At 54.4% G+C, this 14,663-nt stretch overlaps 1 protein-coding gene across 1 annotated transcript in view; it reads right to left on the reverse strand.

Moving 5' to 3' along the window:
- Positions 1-14,663, reverse strand: part of LOC139684145 (uncharacterized) — a 1,342,464-nt gene that overhangs the window by 190,940 nt on the left and 1,136,861 nt on the right. The window contains 1 exon segment of the mRNA XM_071579746.1: positions 3,095-3,793. Within this exon segment, the coding sequence (XP_071435847.1) occupies positions 3,095-3,793 (699 nt within the window).

The following is a 14,663-nucleotide window of genomic DNA, read 5'->3' on the forward strand; positions in this document are numbered from 1 at the left end:
GAGAGCAGACAGAGGAATACACACATGCAAACACAAACAGCCTGTGGTGTTCTGATGCCTGGGCCTGCCAGTGGCAGAAGATCAGCTCTCCTTTGCTTATCTCCAAGGGTTGCTGTTCAGGAAATTTAACTTCACATCTGCCAGCCTTAAAACTCCCTGTCCTACAATCGGTCCCTTGTGGGGTCACCAGGAGCAGCTGCATCAGCCTCCTCCTGTGCAGCCTCTCTGTCTCTCTGCCCTTCTGGGCACACTCAGGAGCAGCCGCAGCTGCCTCTTCTAAATGGGTGTGTGTCTGTCTGCCTTTGCTGCTGGACACACAGAGGCCCAATTGGGCTCATCTTGTGGCACCAGGGGCGGCCACTGCCCCTCTGTGCTGCTGACCAGTGCTGGGCAGGGCTGGTGATTCCCTGACTCTCACAAAGTCCCCTCGTTCCTGTCGTGTCACAATGTCCCCTGGGTTCCAGGAGGCCCTGCAGAGTCACAATGTCTCCTGGGTTCCAGGAGACCCTGCAGTGTCACAATGTCCCCTGGGTTCCAGGAGGCCCTGCAGTGTCACAGTGTCCCCTGGGTTCCAGGAGGCTCTGCAGTGTCACAATGTCCCCTGGGTTCCAGGAGACCCTGCAGTGTCACAGTGGCCCCTGGGCACCCTCAGACCCCACATCACACAGCCCTGGCAGTTCCCTCACCTGAAATATCGGGACACCACAACAGAAGGAAGACATTGAGCCATTAGAGAGTGTCCAAAGGAGGACACCAAGAGGGGAAGGGCCTGCAGGGGAAGCGTGTGAGGAGCAGCTGAGGGCACTTGGTGTGTTCAGCTGCACAAGAGGAGACTGAGGGGACACCTCATTGCAGGTACAACTTCCTTGGCAGGGACACAGGAGGGGCAGGCACTGATCTCTGCTCTGTGGGGACCAGGGATAGAACTCTTGGAATGGCCTGCAGCTGTGTCAGGGCAGGGTTAGGTTGGATCTTACAAAGAGGTTCTTTCCCTAGAGGGTGGTAGGCACTGACCAGACTCCCCAGGGCAGTGGGCAGAGCCCCAAGGCTGACAGAACTCCAGGAGTGTTTGGATGATGCTCTGGGGCACAGGGTGTGACTCTTGGGGATGGGCCTGTGCAGGGCTGAGGGTTGGACTCCATGATCCTTGGGGGTCCCTTCCCACTCAGCACATTCTGGGGTTCTGTGACATCAGCTGGGCTGGTCCCAGTGCATGAAGAAGCCCTGTCACCCCAGAAATACTCTGGGTGGCCATGGTGTGAGTTGTGTGGGGAGGGGTCCCAGCCCCACCCCAGCAGCCTTGCAGGAAGGGGGGACACCCTCCTGCAGGTGGGATGTCCACCAAAACTGGATTCCCCACAAGTAACTTGTAACACTTCAGAATTGGGGATTATAATCCCCCTCAGCCACCAGTGGTGCCAGAGGGGTAACTGCAACCCCCAGAATAAGGGGGGGGGGGGACTCCCAAGAGCCCCTAAAAATGGTTTAAAACAGCAGAAAGAACTCCCAAATGGGGCTATCTCAGCATCCACCAAAATGTGAGGGGTTCACTCCAGCCACTGAAAATTAGGAGAGGGACCCCCAAAAGATGGTTATAGCCTCCAAAATTCGTGCAAAGCAACAGGATCCCCTCAAAAAGAGATCCCTGTGTCCCTCCCTGTGGGGCCCCACTCCAAGTGCTGATGTCACATGTCCCCTACACTCCCTCACAGTACGCCCCTCAGGATAGGAGGGCACCCCAGAAGCTCCCTCAGTTTTCCCACACACCCCATCTCTTGTCTCCCAATCCCCAACCCATCCCCCTCCAAGTCCCATCCCAACCCTCCCAATTTGCATCCAAGCCCTCCCAATTTTATCCCATCCTCCCTGGGTTTATAGCATCCCTTCTCCTGCTGCTGACTCCCCCTAAGTGGGTTCAAGTTGCATTAAACCATTTTGGGATGGGATTGAGTAATTTCAAGTTGGCATGAAGCCATTTTGGGGTGGGATTGAGGTGTTATGAGCTGACAGATCAATCCCTCTCAGATATTGGACTGCAAAATGATGGAGAAATGTCAGTCGGTCTGGACACCTCCAGTTTTGGGGAAAACTCTCCCAAATCCCCACAGAACCCTGAAATCTTCCTGAATATCCCTTTGAATCCCAAATTCCTGCTCCAATTCCCAGGAGAATGATGGAAGTTTAGATGCCTTTGTTCAGTTTCTTTATTTTAATCCCATTTTTTGGGGATGAAGATGGATCAAATATAATTAAAAAAAAAACAAAAAATCAATCCTGTGAATGTGCATGGGGTTGGGTTGGGTGGCCCATAGAGAGGCAGAGCCACAGAGAATTGGAATTATGGAATTATTGAGTTTTGAAAAGTTCTGAAACACCACTCAGGATTCCTTGAGGCCACAAGATAAACTAAGGGTATGGAGCAGGGGAGATTTTTAGGGTCAAAAGTCAGCAAATCCCCCTTCCCAATGAATTTCCCACTTCAGTCTGTGTCCCCATATGTGGTGGCTTTGATGTGGCAAAATGCCAAGTAATCATTTCAGAGGCAAAGTCTCCTCTTCTGTCCCCCAAAAACCAAAACACAGGACATAGTTCAGCAGAACAAGGTATATTGAACAGAAAATAAAATAGAAACCAAATAAAATACAAACTACAGACTAAGAATAAAAGGTAGCAAGAACAAACAGGAAGTAAATTTCAGCTTCCCCAGTATCTTGGTCTCCCCCCAGGAGCTCTGCAATGCCAACAAACTCCTGGTTCATCTGGCAAGAAGAGGAAGAAGGAAAATCCCTCCTCCCTCTCTTCTTCTATCTGAGATGATGTCAGAATATGGGATGCAATAGACTTGGCCAGTAGGAGTCAGCTGGGCTGACACAGCTCGAATCAGCTGATTGTCCAAGGCCTTGCTCTAAAAACTAAAGCCTAAATCTGGGCCTAACTAAACCCATGACACCATGGATGTTCCTCCCCCGGGTTAATTCAAGTGCCCACGGAGAACCAGGAGGACATGGAGACCACCAGCCAGGGGTCTTCCTAATGTGGGTCACAAGGAATGTGGGTGATAGAGATGGAGCAGCAGATGAAGCTTTTCCCACAGTCGGGGCACTGGTGGGGCTTCCCTCACTGGTGGGTCCGTTGGTGTTTGGTCAAATGACAGCTCTGGATGAAGCTCTTCCCACACTCATCACAGTCATAAGGCCTCTCTCCACTGTGGATACGCCGGTGGACGATGAGGTCAGATTTACGTTTGAATCTCTTCCCGCAGTCGGTGCAGTGGAAGGGCCTCTCGTCCGTGTGTGTGCGCTGATGTTTGAGGAGACGTGAGCTGGTCTGAAACCTCTTCCCACACTCAGAACACTCAAACGGCCTCTCCCCAGTGTGGTTCATCCGGTGGGTGATGAGCTCAGAGTTACGAATGAAAGTCTTTCCACAGTCCCAACATTTGTGAGGTCTGTCCCCAGTGTGGAGACTCCGGTGGGTGATGAGGCTGGAGCTCTGGCTGAATCTCTTCCCGCAGTCGGTGCAGCAGAAGGGCCTCTCCCCCGTGTGTGTGCACTGATGCACGAGGAGATGGGAGCTGGTCCGACACCTCTGCCCACACTGGGAACACTCATAGGGACGTTCCCCAGTGTGGATCATCTGGTGCCTGATCAGGTGGGAGCTCTGACTGAAGCCCTTCCCACATTCCCTACACGTGTAGGGCCATTCCCCAGTGTGGATGTGCTGGTGGTGAATCAGGTGGGAGCTCTTGCTGAATCCCTTCCCACATTCCAAGCACTTGTAGCGCTTCTCCCTGCTCTGAAGCTGCTGCTGCACCCCCAGCTCAGAGCTCTGGTTGAAGCTCTGGCCATCTTTCCCACACTGGGTGGCTCTATCCTGATCGGAGGACCCAAAACTCGGTTGAGAGCTTCTCCTCCTGCGGGATCTCCGTGGCTTTTTCTCCTCGGTGTCTTCCTGCTCTGTGGAGCTGTTCAAGGTGGCCTCTGCCACAAGGTTCTCCTGGGGGGATTTGTCCTCCGTGCTCCCAATGCTCAGCTCGGGGCCTGGGGCAGGAAGGAACAAGGACACTCAGGGCATTTGCCTCCGGCCCACAGGGAAGGCCAAGGACATCCCCCCAAACCCGGCCCCGGCAGGACGGCGTCGGCAGCGGGGCTGTCCTGCAGCCGGGGCCATGCTGGGCTGGAAGATGCAGCACAAGAGAGGGGCAAAGGGGCACTGACTTCCTCCTCACCTGCCTGGGGGTCCCGGGGTATCTTCCTCTTCCTCGCAGCCTCCTCTGCCATTCCGACACACCTTCAGAAGGATAACTCCTGGTTTTTAGGGAAAACAAGCTGTGAGTGCCTTTGGTTTGGTTTCCCAAGTCCCTCTCTAAAAGTTACTCGGCATCTTGTGTCCAGAAAAACCTCCAAAACACCAAGATTTATCTCAAGAAAACCCGCCCAGGAGCTTCTCCTCTCTGACCTCCCCCTTTTGGCATTCTGAGTGTCCCCCCTGTCTGGGCTGCTGGGGGTCTCCTGTGTATTGGGGGTCCTCCCTCTCCAGGGTCTCCGCCCTCTCCAGGCTACCAGGGCCCCACAACCCCCTGCCCGGCCATTCCCGGATTACCAGCCCTCACATCCCCCTTTCTTTGACTCCAGGACCGCCCTCACCTCCTTTTCCCTCTCATCCTGCCTTTCCCAGACTTCACAATCCCTTTGCCTTTCTTCTGCCACCTCCTCAACCCCCTTATTCTGGGCACAGTGACCACCTCCACCCCCCAACCACCTCTCCCCACTCCTAGTCCTACCCTTCCTTACCTTGGACCCATCCTGATCATCCATTCCAAGGCACTCGGATGTCCCTGCCCCCCCTTATCCTACACTAACACACCCCTGCATCCCCTTTCTTGGCCATCCCACCTCTTCCAGTCCCCACACGCCTTTTGCCTTGACTCTGGGACCCCCAGTGCCCCCACTCCTCCATTTCCCAGACCACAGATCCTTTTTAGAACACTGGGAGACACCTTGAACCCCTCTTTTCTGGCCATTCTGGGTTTTCCAACATCATGACCCACCTTTCCTTAACATCGAGGTCCCCTGCACCCCACTTTCCTGGGCACAGTGGACCCCTGGGCTTTCCATCCCACTTTTCTGAGCAATTACATCCCTTCTCTTGGCCATGGGATTCCCTGAAAACCCCCTGCCCCAGCTCTGTGTCCCCCCTGCACCCCCAACATTCAGCTCAAAACACCAAGATTCAACCCCTAAATAGGGACACCAGAGGGGATTTGGGGCCCCCACAGTCCCTCATCCCCTGACTCTCTCCTTGGGGTGCTGGTTCCCAAGGGCCCCCCTCTCCAGGATGCTGGGTGTCCTGAGGGTGCCCCCTCTCTGGCCTGTCCATTTTGGGATCCAGGGGGGGTCCCTGAGCACCCTGAGCAGAGAGTCAGGGCAGAAAGGACCCCTGGGACCCTCGGCATTCCTTGCAGGGATCATGGAGAGGGGAGCATGAAAGAAACTCAGCGGGTTCAGATCACAGAGTGGTGGACATCTCAAATTCCCGGGATATCCAGCAGCCTGGAAAAGGCAGAATCCCAGAGAGGGGACCCCAAAATACAAGGCACCCCCAACAGCCTGGACAGGGAGGATCCCCAGATACCAAAGCAGAGAGAACACAGGGAGCAAATTTCTGGGAGGGCTTTTTTAGATGTGAATCTTGGTGCTTTGAATTTCTTTTTCCTTAATCTGCATATTTTAGGGTTTTTTTGCCCAGTCTTGATGGTTTGGGGTTTTAGGGGATCTGTGCCAGGCACCTCCATTTGGAGACTTGGGAAGATCCCAGGATTTTCCAGCTTCCAGGGATGCCCCCCAAGCAAAGCCACATTTGGGGGGTGACTCCCTTTGTTTCTCACACTTCTAGGAAAAAAAACCATCAAATTAATCTGATTTTCCTGCTTTTTCAGGCTGTCCACATGTCTCCCTTAGCTTCAGTTCTCTCTGTTTCAACTCTCCCTTGAAGGAGTTTTCGGGGGGTCAGGGACGAGGGTTTATGGGAAGGGGTTGGGAGTATCTGGGCTGGTCTGGAAGCAGTTGGAGGGTTCTGGGTTGTTTGGAAGGTCTGGAAGGGATTTAGAGGGATCCTGGGGTAGTTTTCAGCATCTGGAAGGGAATTTAGGGAGGTCCTGGACTGGTTTGAGAATATCTGGGAGAGGCCTGGGGGGTTCTGGTGTCGTTTGGGGGTCCTGGGGACATTTGGGGTAGTCTGGGAGGGGGTTTGGAGGGAGGGCGATGGAATTTTGGAAGGTCTGGGCGGGAAATTGGGTGGTCTCGGGGTGGTTTGCAGGGTCTGGATGAAAATTTGGAGGGACTCGAGAGGTTCTCTTGGGTGTTTTGGGGGTCTCTGAGATGTTCTCTGCGATGTTTAGGGGGGTCTGGGGAGTTTTGGGGGACTCTGGGGGAGTCTTGGGGGGTGGGGGGGACTCTGGGGCATTTTGAGGGGCTCTGGCAGGTCCAGGAGGTGATTTGGGGAACCCTGCGGTTTTAAGTCTGGGGTTTAAGGATCTCAGGATGGGTTTGGGGTTTTTTTTAGGGGGTGGGGGAGGAGGATGTGGGATGGACCTGACGGACCCGATGGCAGTCCCGGGATGGGGGAGGGGCTTACCCGGCTTCTCCACCTTCACTCTCACGGCCAACACGGCGCCGGTGGGTCCCAGGGAGGGGTAGGGGGTGAGTGGGTAATGTGGGACCCCCAAAACCCGCCCTGAGTCCCCAAAAGCCCCCCAAACTTGCCGATCTCCCCTCACCTCTCCCCGCAGCCGTCCCGAGTCCCGCCCTCCGTCTCCACCACCTCCAATCTTGTGTCCCTAAATACCTCCAAAACACAAAAATTCAGCCCAAAACAACCCTCCCAGCAGTTCCTCTTCTCTGAATTCTCCACGGTGGGGTTATTGGGGTCCCCCTGTCTGCACAGCTGGGGGTCACACTTGTATTGGGGATCCCATCCCACCCTCTCCGGGCTGCCGGGGATCCCGGGAATCCCACGGCTCCTTCCTCTCTTGACTCTCGCCTTCTCCAGGCTCTTGGCGGTCTCACCTCCCCCCTGCATTGCTGCTCCCCCCCCCTTTCCACACTGCCGGGGCTTTTCCCTCTCCGGGACCCCCGTTTAAGGGGCCCGGGGCTCCCTCTGTGCTCCCGCCCCCCAGTTCCACCATTCCGGGGCTTCGCCAGCTCCACTATCGCCCCTCTCCGCTGTCCTCACTCCGCGGGTCCCGGGGTTCCCTCCCGGACCACCCGAGGGGCCCCAAAACCGCTCTCGCCCCCCCGCCCCACACCGACCTTCCGACCGAGCGCCGACCACGTGCTGCTTTGTTCTCTCTGTGTCCCCTGTCCCGGCACCTCCCCCTGCTCTGTCCCTCCTCTCCTGCCGCTTCTCCGCCCCCTCACTCCCGCCCACTCCAGCTCTTCTCCTCCTCCCTCCAGGCCCAGCACCACCCCCTCCAGGCCCCCCTTGCCCGCAGCCCCGCCGCTCCCCGCGGGAGGACCAGGGATGGAGCTGGGGCAGCTCGGGATGGGGCAGCGCTGGGCTCTTGTCCACTCCCGCCCGCACTCGGCCCCCGCCGCAGCCGCCATGGCTGGGACAGTGCGGGGGGGCCCGGCCTGGCCGCCCCCACCTCCCCCCGCCCCAAATTGCGATCCCGAGGGGCGCTGGGGGCGAGGGAGGGGCGCGTGTGGGCTCGGGGTGGGGAGCGCGGGGCGCTGCGGGTCTGCCTGGCAACTGCGGAGTCATCAGCGCCGCGTGCTCTGATTGGCTGGAAAATGATTCTGGGCCTTCTCTGGCTGATTCCCCCCCCCCAGACACCCCCGGGACCGGGACTGGGGAGAACTGGCAAGCTTTACTGGGAACACTGGGAGCAGCCGGCTGGGGGCAGAGGGACAGCAGGAGAGGGGGCGACACGCGACGCCAGGTGACTCCCTGCCCTTGTGGCACACGGAGAAGCACCAGCTCAGGAGGACAAACCCCGACACAGAGCCCCGACCCCCCGCAGCGTCTTGGGGGGCGTCCGGCGGCAGGTCCGGGCAGGGCCGGGGGGAAGGAGCCCCTAAAACCTCCCACAGCCTGTCCGGGACCTCCACCAAATCTCCTCCCAGTCACAGGAGCCCACCCAGGATCACCTGGAACCTCCTTCCACTCCCTACCTGGCCCTTCAGGACCTCTCAAAGTCCCTCTCAGCCCCACTAGGAACCATCAAACCCCCTCCCAGCCCACTCAGGACCCCTTAAACTTCCTCCCAATTGCCCCCAGCTCTCCCAGGAGACCCCAAGCACCCTCAATGTGCCTTCCCAACCTCCTCAGACTCCACAGATCTTCTCCCAGTTTGCCTTTGGTTCCTTCACATCCCAGCCCAGCCCCAACAAGCCACTTCCCAGTTACTGCCAGTGCTGCAAATTATAAAACTTTCCTACATTTTTAATTAGTGGCAATTGTTGACTGTGTTACTTCTCACAGACTCTGATAAGTTTGTCTTTCAAGCCTCAAAGCTTTGAGTTTCCCTGGACTGGCTCTGATGGGCTGCAGGAAAGAGAAGCCTGAGGGAGCTGAAGATTGGACATCTCGGACCTTAAATTTATGGTCCCTCAAAGACATGTTGGAGCAACCAGAAGATACTGAGGAGACTAACAAAGACATTTCAGCCTGAGAGTTGGAGACTTTGCCTGTGGCAGAATGATAAAAGCACCAAAGAATGTTGACCAAAACAGCTAATAAAGAATAGAATACCAATTAATGAAGAGAATTGTATATCTTAGAAGGAAAGAATGGTAATTTCTTTGTATGACAAAATGTATAAATACGTGAGAAGTCTTGGAAGGGCTTGTATGGAACTGGAGAGATTCTCTCCCTGTCTCTGCCCAGAATAAAGGAGTGTCTGAGTCACAGACACTCCAAAGGGGGGCTTGGAGGGTCTCATTCCTTCCTGATGACTTTTGGTGACACTTATTGATGACCCAGGTGGGACAAAGCTGCAGATCCTCCATGGGAATGTAATGGGGTGTGGGAGTTTTAGCTTTAGTTTCAGCCAGGCCTCAATTCATCAGGCCCAGAGGATGTGACAGAGATTAGAAGGGACAAACATCACCTGACTTGAGCAACCAAAGAGGTATTTCATATCATCTGACATCATCAAGAAGCATCAAGAAGTATAAAAGAGAGGGAGGTGGAGCTTCTGTCTCTTTTGCTCTTCCCCTTGGGCCTGTGCTCTGCCTCTGCCAAGACAGGGCCTTGCCACCATCCCTGCTCTGTTCTCATAGAATCACAGAATCAGTTGGGTTGGAAGAGACCTCCCAGACCATCAAGTCCATCCCTTAATCCAACCCCACTTTGATCATGGTACTCAGTGCCACGTCCAGTCTCACCTTAAATACCTCCAGGGTTGGAGAATCCATCCCCTCCCTGGGCAGGCCATTCCAATGCCTGAGCACTCTCTCTGTGAAGAACTTCTTCCTGATAGTCAACCTAAAACCTGCCCTGGCTGAGCTTAAGCCCATGCGCTTTTGTCCTATTACTGAGTGCCAGGGAAAAGAGACCAATCCCCACCTGTCTACAATCTCCTTTCAGGTAGTCGTAGAGAGTGATGAAATCACCTCTGAGCCTCCTCTTCTCCAGGCTAAACAACCCCAGCTCCCTCAGACTCTTCCCACAGCACTTCTGCTCCAGTCCCTTCTCCAGCCTCATTGCTCTTCTCTGGCCCCGCTCCAGCCCCTCAATCTCTTTCCTGAACTAAGGAGCCCGGATACAACACTGAAGGTGTGGCCTCCCCAACGCAGAGTCCAGGGGAAGGGTCACTGCCCTGGGCCTACTGGCCATACTAGTTTGGATCCAAGACAGGATCCCACTGGACTTCTTGGCCACCTGGGCAAACTGTTAGCTCCCTGTTGAGCTTTCTATCAATCAGTCCCCCCAGCTCCCTTCCTGCCTGGCTGCTCTCCAGCCACTCTGTGCCCAGCCTGGAGTACTGCAGGGGTTGGGGTGGCCAAAGGGCAGGACCTGCACTTGGACTTGTTGAATTTCATCCCATTGGAATCAGCCCATCTCTCAAGTCCATCCAGGTCCCTCTGCAGAGCCCTCCTGCCATCCAGCAGCTCGACACTCCCTCCCAACATGGTGTCATCAGCAAATTTGCTGATGATGGACTCAATCCCCTCATCTAAATCATCAATAAAGATGTTAAACAGGACTGGACCCAACACAGACCCCTGGGGGACACAACTGGTGACCGGCCGACAGCTGGACACAGCCCCGTTCACCAGCACTCTCTGGGCCCGGCCCTCCAGCCAGCTCCTGACCCAGCAGAGGGTACACCTGTCCAAGCCATGGGCTACCAGCTTTTCCAGGAGTATATTATGGGAGACAGTGCCAAAGGTCTTGCTGAAGTCCAGATAGACACATCCACAGCCTTCCCCTCATCCACCAGGGGGGTCACCTGATCATAAAAGGAGATCAGGTTGGTCAGACAGGACCTGCCCCTCCATGCTGGCTGGGTCTGAGCCCTTGCCCATCCTGAAGGTGCTGTGTCATTGCACTCAGGATGATCTGCTCCATAACCCTGCCAGGCACCGAGGTCAGGCTGACAGGCTTGGAGTTGCCAGGGTCAGCCTTGCAGCCCTTTATCTGGATTGGGGTGACAATGTCCAACTTCCAATCCTCTGGAACCTCCCCAGAGAGCCAGGACTGTTGGGAGATGATGGAGAGTGGCTTGGCAAGCTCTTCCAGCAGCTCCCTCATCACCCCAGGATGGATCCCATCTGGCCCCACAGACTTGTGAGGATTCAGGTGCCTCACTAAGTCACTATTTCCTCCTGGAACACAGCGGGACAATTCAGCTCCCTGTCTCTTTTCTACCAGCTCAGGAGGCCAGTTGTCCTCAGGGCCACCTGTCTTACTGGTGAAAACTGAGGGCAAGTAGGTGTTAAGTACCTCAGCCTTCTCCTCATCTCTGGTAACAAAGTTCTCCCCCAAGTCCAACAAAGAATGGAGGTTTTCCTTGTCCCTCCTTTTCCTATTAACATATTTATAGAAGCACTTTTTGTCATTCCTAACAGAAGTAGCCAAACTGACTTCAAATTGCACTTTTGTCTCTCATTTTCTTCCTACAGGACCTAACTATCTTCCTAAACTCTTCCTAAATAGCCAGCCCTTTCTTTCCACACTCAGCTCTCTTTTTATTGCTGATTTCCTTCAGAATCTCCCTGTACAACCAAGCTGGATGTCTTCCCCATGGGCTTCCCTTTCGGCACACCTGGACAGGCTGTTCCTGTGCACTCAAGACTTCCTTCTTGAAGCACATCCATCCCTCCTGTACCCCCTTGTTTTTGAGGGTTGTTTCCCAGAGTATGCTCTGGTCCAGTCTTCTCACCAGGCTGAAATCTGCCATCTGGATGTCCAGCAAAGAGGTTTTATTGATGGCCCTCCTCATATCCCTGAGCACTGAAAACTCTGTTACTTCATGGTCGCTGTACCCAGACAGTCTCTGACCACTACATCTCCCACCAGCCCCTCTCTATAAACAGCAGGTGTAGAGGGGCCCCACCCCTGGTAGGTTCATTTACCAGCTGAAACAGGAAATTATCCTCTATACACTCCAGGAATCTCCCAGACTGCCTCTTCTCTGCTGTGTTGAGCTCCCAGCAGATATCTGGCAGGTTCAAGTCACCCACAAGAACAAGGGCTGGAGATTTTGAGACATCTGCCAGCAGCTTGGAGAATAATTCATCCCCTTCATCATCCTGGTTGGGTGGCCTGTAACAGACACCCACAAGGATGTCAGCCCTGTTGGCCTTCCCCCTGATTCTGGCCCACAGACACTCAACCTTGTCACTGCTGACCTCAAGTTCAACAGAGTCAAGAGACTCTCTGACATATAAAGCCACCCCTCCACTGGGATATACTGGGAGTGAGTGGAACCATAGTAGGGATAAAAGGGAGCAACTGGAAGCATGTGGGGGGAACTGGTTTAATATTGGGAGCACTGGAGTCATACTGGGATCATAATGAGACTATCTGGGAGTGACTCAGATCATACCGGCAATGACTGGAAAATATCTGGGAGCACACTTGGAGCTAATGGCATGAGACTGGGCTGATACTGGAAGCAAGTGGAACCATGTTGAAGGCAACTGGGATAACACTAGGAGGAGCTGGGACCAAGCTGGAGGACACAAGGGGCAGCAGAAGGCCTTGTCAGACCACCTTCGACTGCCTGGGGTGGCTCTGGGGGGCCCTCGGCTCCTCAGGGCCCTTCCTGCAGCCACAGAACTTGGAGGGACCCTCCTCTGGGTGGGTCCTCCACGTGATCCAGGAGCTTTGGGCTCCTTCTGGCAGAGATTGGGGGTAACTGGGATCATCCTGACACCATACTGGCAGAGACTGAAGTCACTGGAACCATACTGGGGGTGACTGGGACCACAGTGGGAGTTACTGGGACTATGCTAGCAGAAAACTGAAACCATACATGGGGCAACTGGGAGCAACTCAAGTCATTGGGTCTATAGTGGGGGCTACTGGGAAGCACTGAGACCATGTTGGGACAGACTAGGGTCATACTGGGCAAACTCGGATTCCGTTCTGGGCAACTGAGATATAGTGGGAACAGCTGGGCTCATATTGGGTGTGACTGGGCTCATAGTGGGAGTGACTGGGCTCTGCGAAGCACAGGACGGGCAGCATGGGGAGGGAAACCCACCACCCACTGCCTTGAATTCCCCAAATCCTTGTTCCCAGTCCCTGCTCTGGCCCTGAGCAGCAGATCTGCTCTGGTATCCCTTTCCCTGGGGACACTTCCCCACCCTCTCCCCACTTTTCCGCTTTTGGAAATCAGCACTTTGGAGCCGCATCCCACTGTTTTCTCCTTCTCCTCCCTACTATTATCATTATCCCCCTGCACCTCCTTTTCCTGGGCTCTGGGACCCCCCTGCATGGCTATTCCCTGTTCTCCAACCTTGGACACCCCTTTCTCTGACTCCAGGATACTCCTGCCCCCCTTTTCCTGCCCATCTTGCCTCTCCCAGCCCCTGGATCCCCCTTTTCTTTGACACCAGGGACCCTCAGGCCCCCATTCCCAGACATCCCACATAACCTCACCCCCACATTCCCCTTCCTTGACTCCAAGGACACCCTGACCCCCCTTTCCCACCGATCTGTTATACACCAATAACAGAGAAATGGAATAGATATTATTCCTCCATTGTTCTCCTGTCATATACGTCCTATCCAAGAATTTTCTGTCAGCAGTTCGACACAAAGACAGAATTCTCTTACAAACAAACACCCTGCCAAAGCCTTTCCCCAAGCTTCCTGCAAGTCATGGCAGCAAATTCAGCCAAACTTCTTGCCTGCTGAAAACTCACACAAGCATCCTCTTGTTGTAATGGCTTAGCTAAAACTATATCCTGGTTTTAAGAATATTGCAAGCTTTCTGTAAAAAAATAGTGTCTAAGTATTTTTGCAGTGTATAAAAACTCCCAAAGAACACCTTGGAATTTCGGTGCGTAGGGTGTGTGGAGAATGGAGAGAGAGAACCACAGCCAAGAACCTCTCCCACCTCCTCCCTGCCTCACCCATCTCACCTTCTCACCCTCCTTCTTCCCCACCCACGCTGCTTGCCTGCCTGCCCCTGCAGACTGAGGAGAAAGCTGAGCTCTGCCTTGCTCCCTGCGTCAGTTCTGCTCCTGCTAACCCAGCCCTGGCCCTGTTCAGCCTGGGGTGGCTGCGCCGCTGCTGCCCGTGAGCGACAGCTCCGCGGAGCCTGAGAGCTCTGCAGAGAGCGAGGAGCAGCCCTGCTGCACAAGGGAGAGCAGCACAGACTGAGCATCACATCTGCACTGCAAGAGCTGCATTCCACACCTCTGCCTGCAGGAACAGAGACAACATCGCTTCTCACACACACACACACACACACACACACACACACACACACACACACACTTGGCAGAAAAAGTTGGTTTTGGTGGTAAAATTTTCTCTTTGCTTCTAAAAAGTACTCTTAGAGTTTTTCTAACTGTTCTTATTTCCCTCTCTCTCTGCATTTTTAAAGAATTTTTAATTAATAATAAAGGCCATTTTTTTAATTAAGAGGTAATATAGATTGAGTTTTAATATTGTTGGGAGAAACATTTTGAACCCAAGCTATGTCTGCAATATTTAAGCAGACTGTAACACCATCCTGTCTCTCCCAAACTCCACACTCCCTATTCCTTTACCCTGCCACGCCCTGGACTTCACTTTTCTGGTCACAGACACAACCTGCAGCCCCCAATCACCTCCCCCCACCTCTAGTCTTGCTTTTTCTTGACCTTGAGACCTTCCTGATCCCTCATTTCCAGGCACGGGGATGCCCATGCAGCCCCTTATCCTGCACCAATACCCTCCTGCAACCCCTTTCCTGGCCATCCCACCTACTCCAGCCCCCACACCCCTCTTTTTCTTGACTCTGGGACCCCCACTCTTGCATTTCCAGACCACACACCCTGCCCTGTTTGGAACACTTGGGGACAATTTTAACCCTTTTCCCAGCTATTCTGGGTGTCCCTACCTTAAGACGCCCTTTCTTCAACATTGGGGACCCCCTGGACTCCCCATCCCACTCCTCCAACGCCCTACACCCCCTTTCCTTGGCCCTGCTTCCCCCTGAAATC

This window comes from Pithys albifrons, chromosome 32 (genome assembly GCF_047495875.1).
Source record: "Pithys albifrons albifrons isolate INPA30051 chromosome 32, PitAlb_v1, whole genome shotgun sequence".
Taxonomy (NCBI): Eukaryota; Metazoa; Chordata; class Aves; order Passeriformes; family Thamnophilidae; genus Pithys; species Pithys albifrons.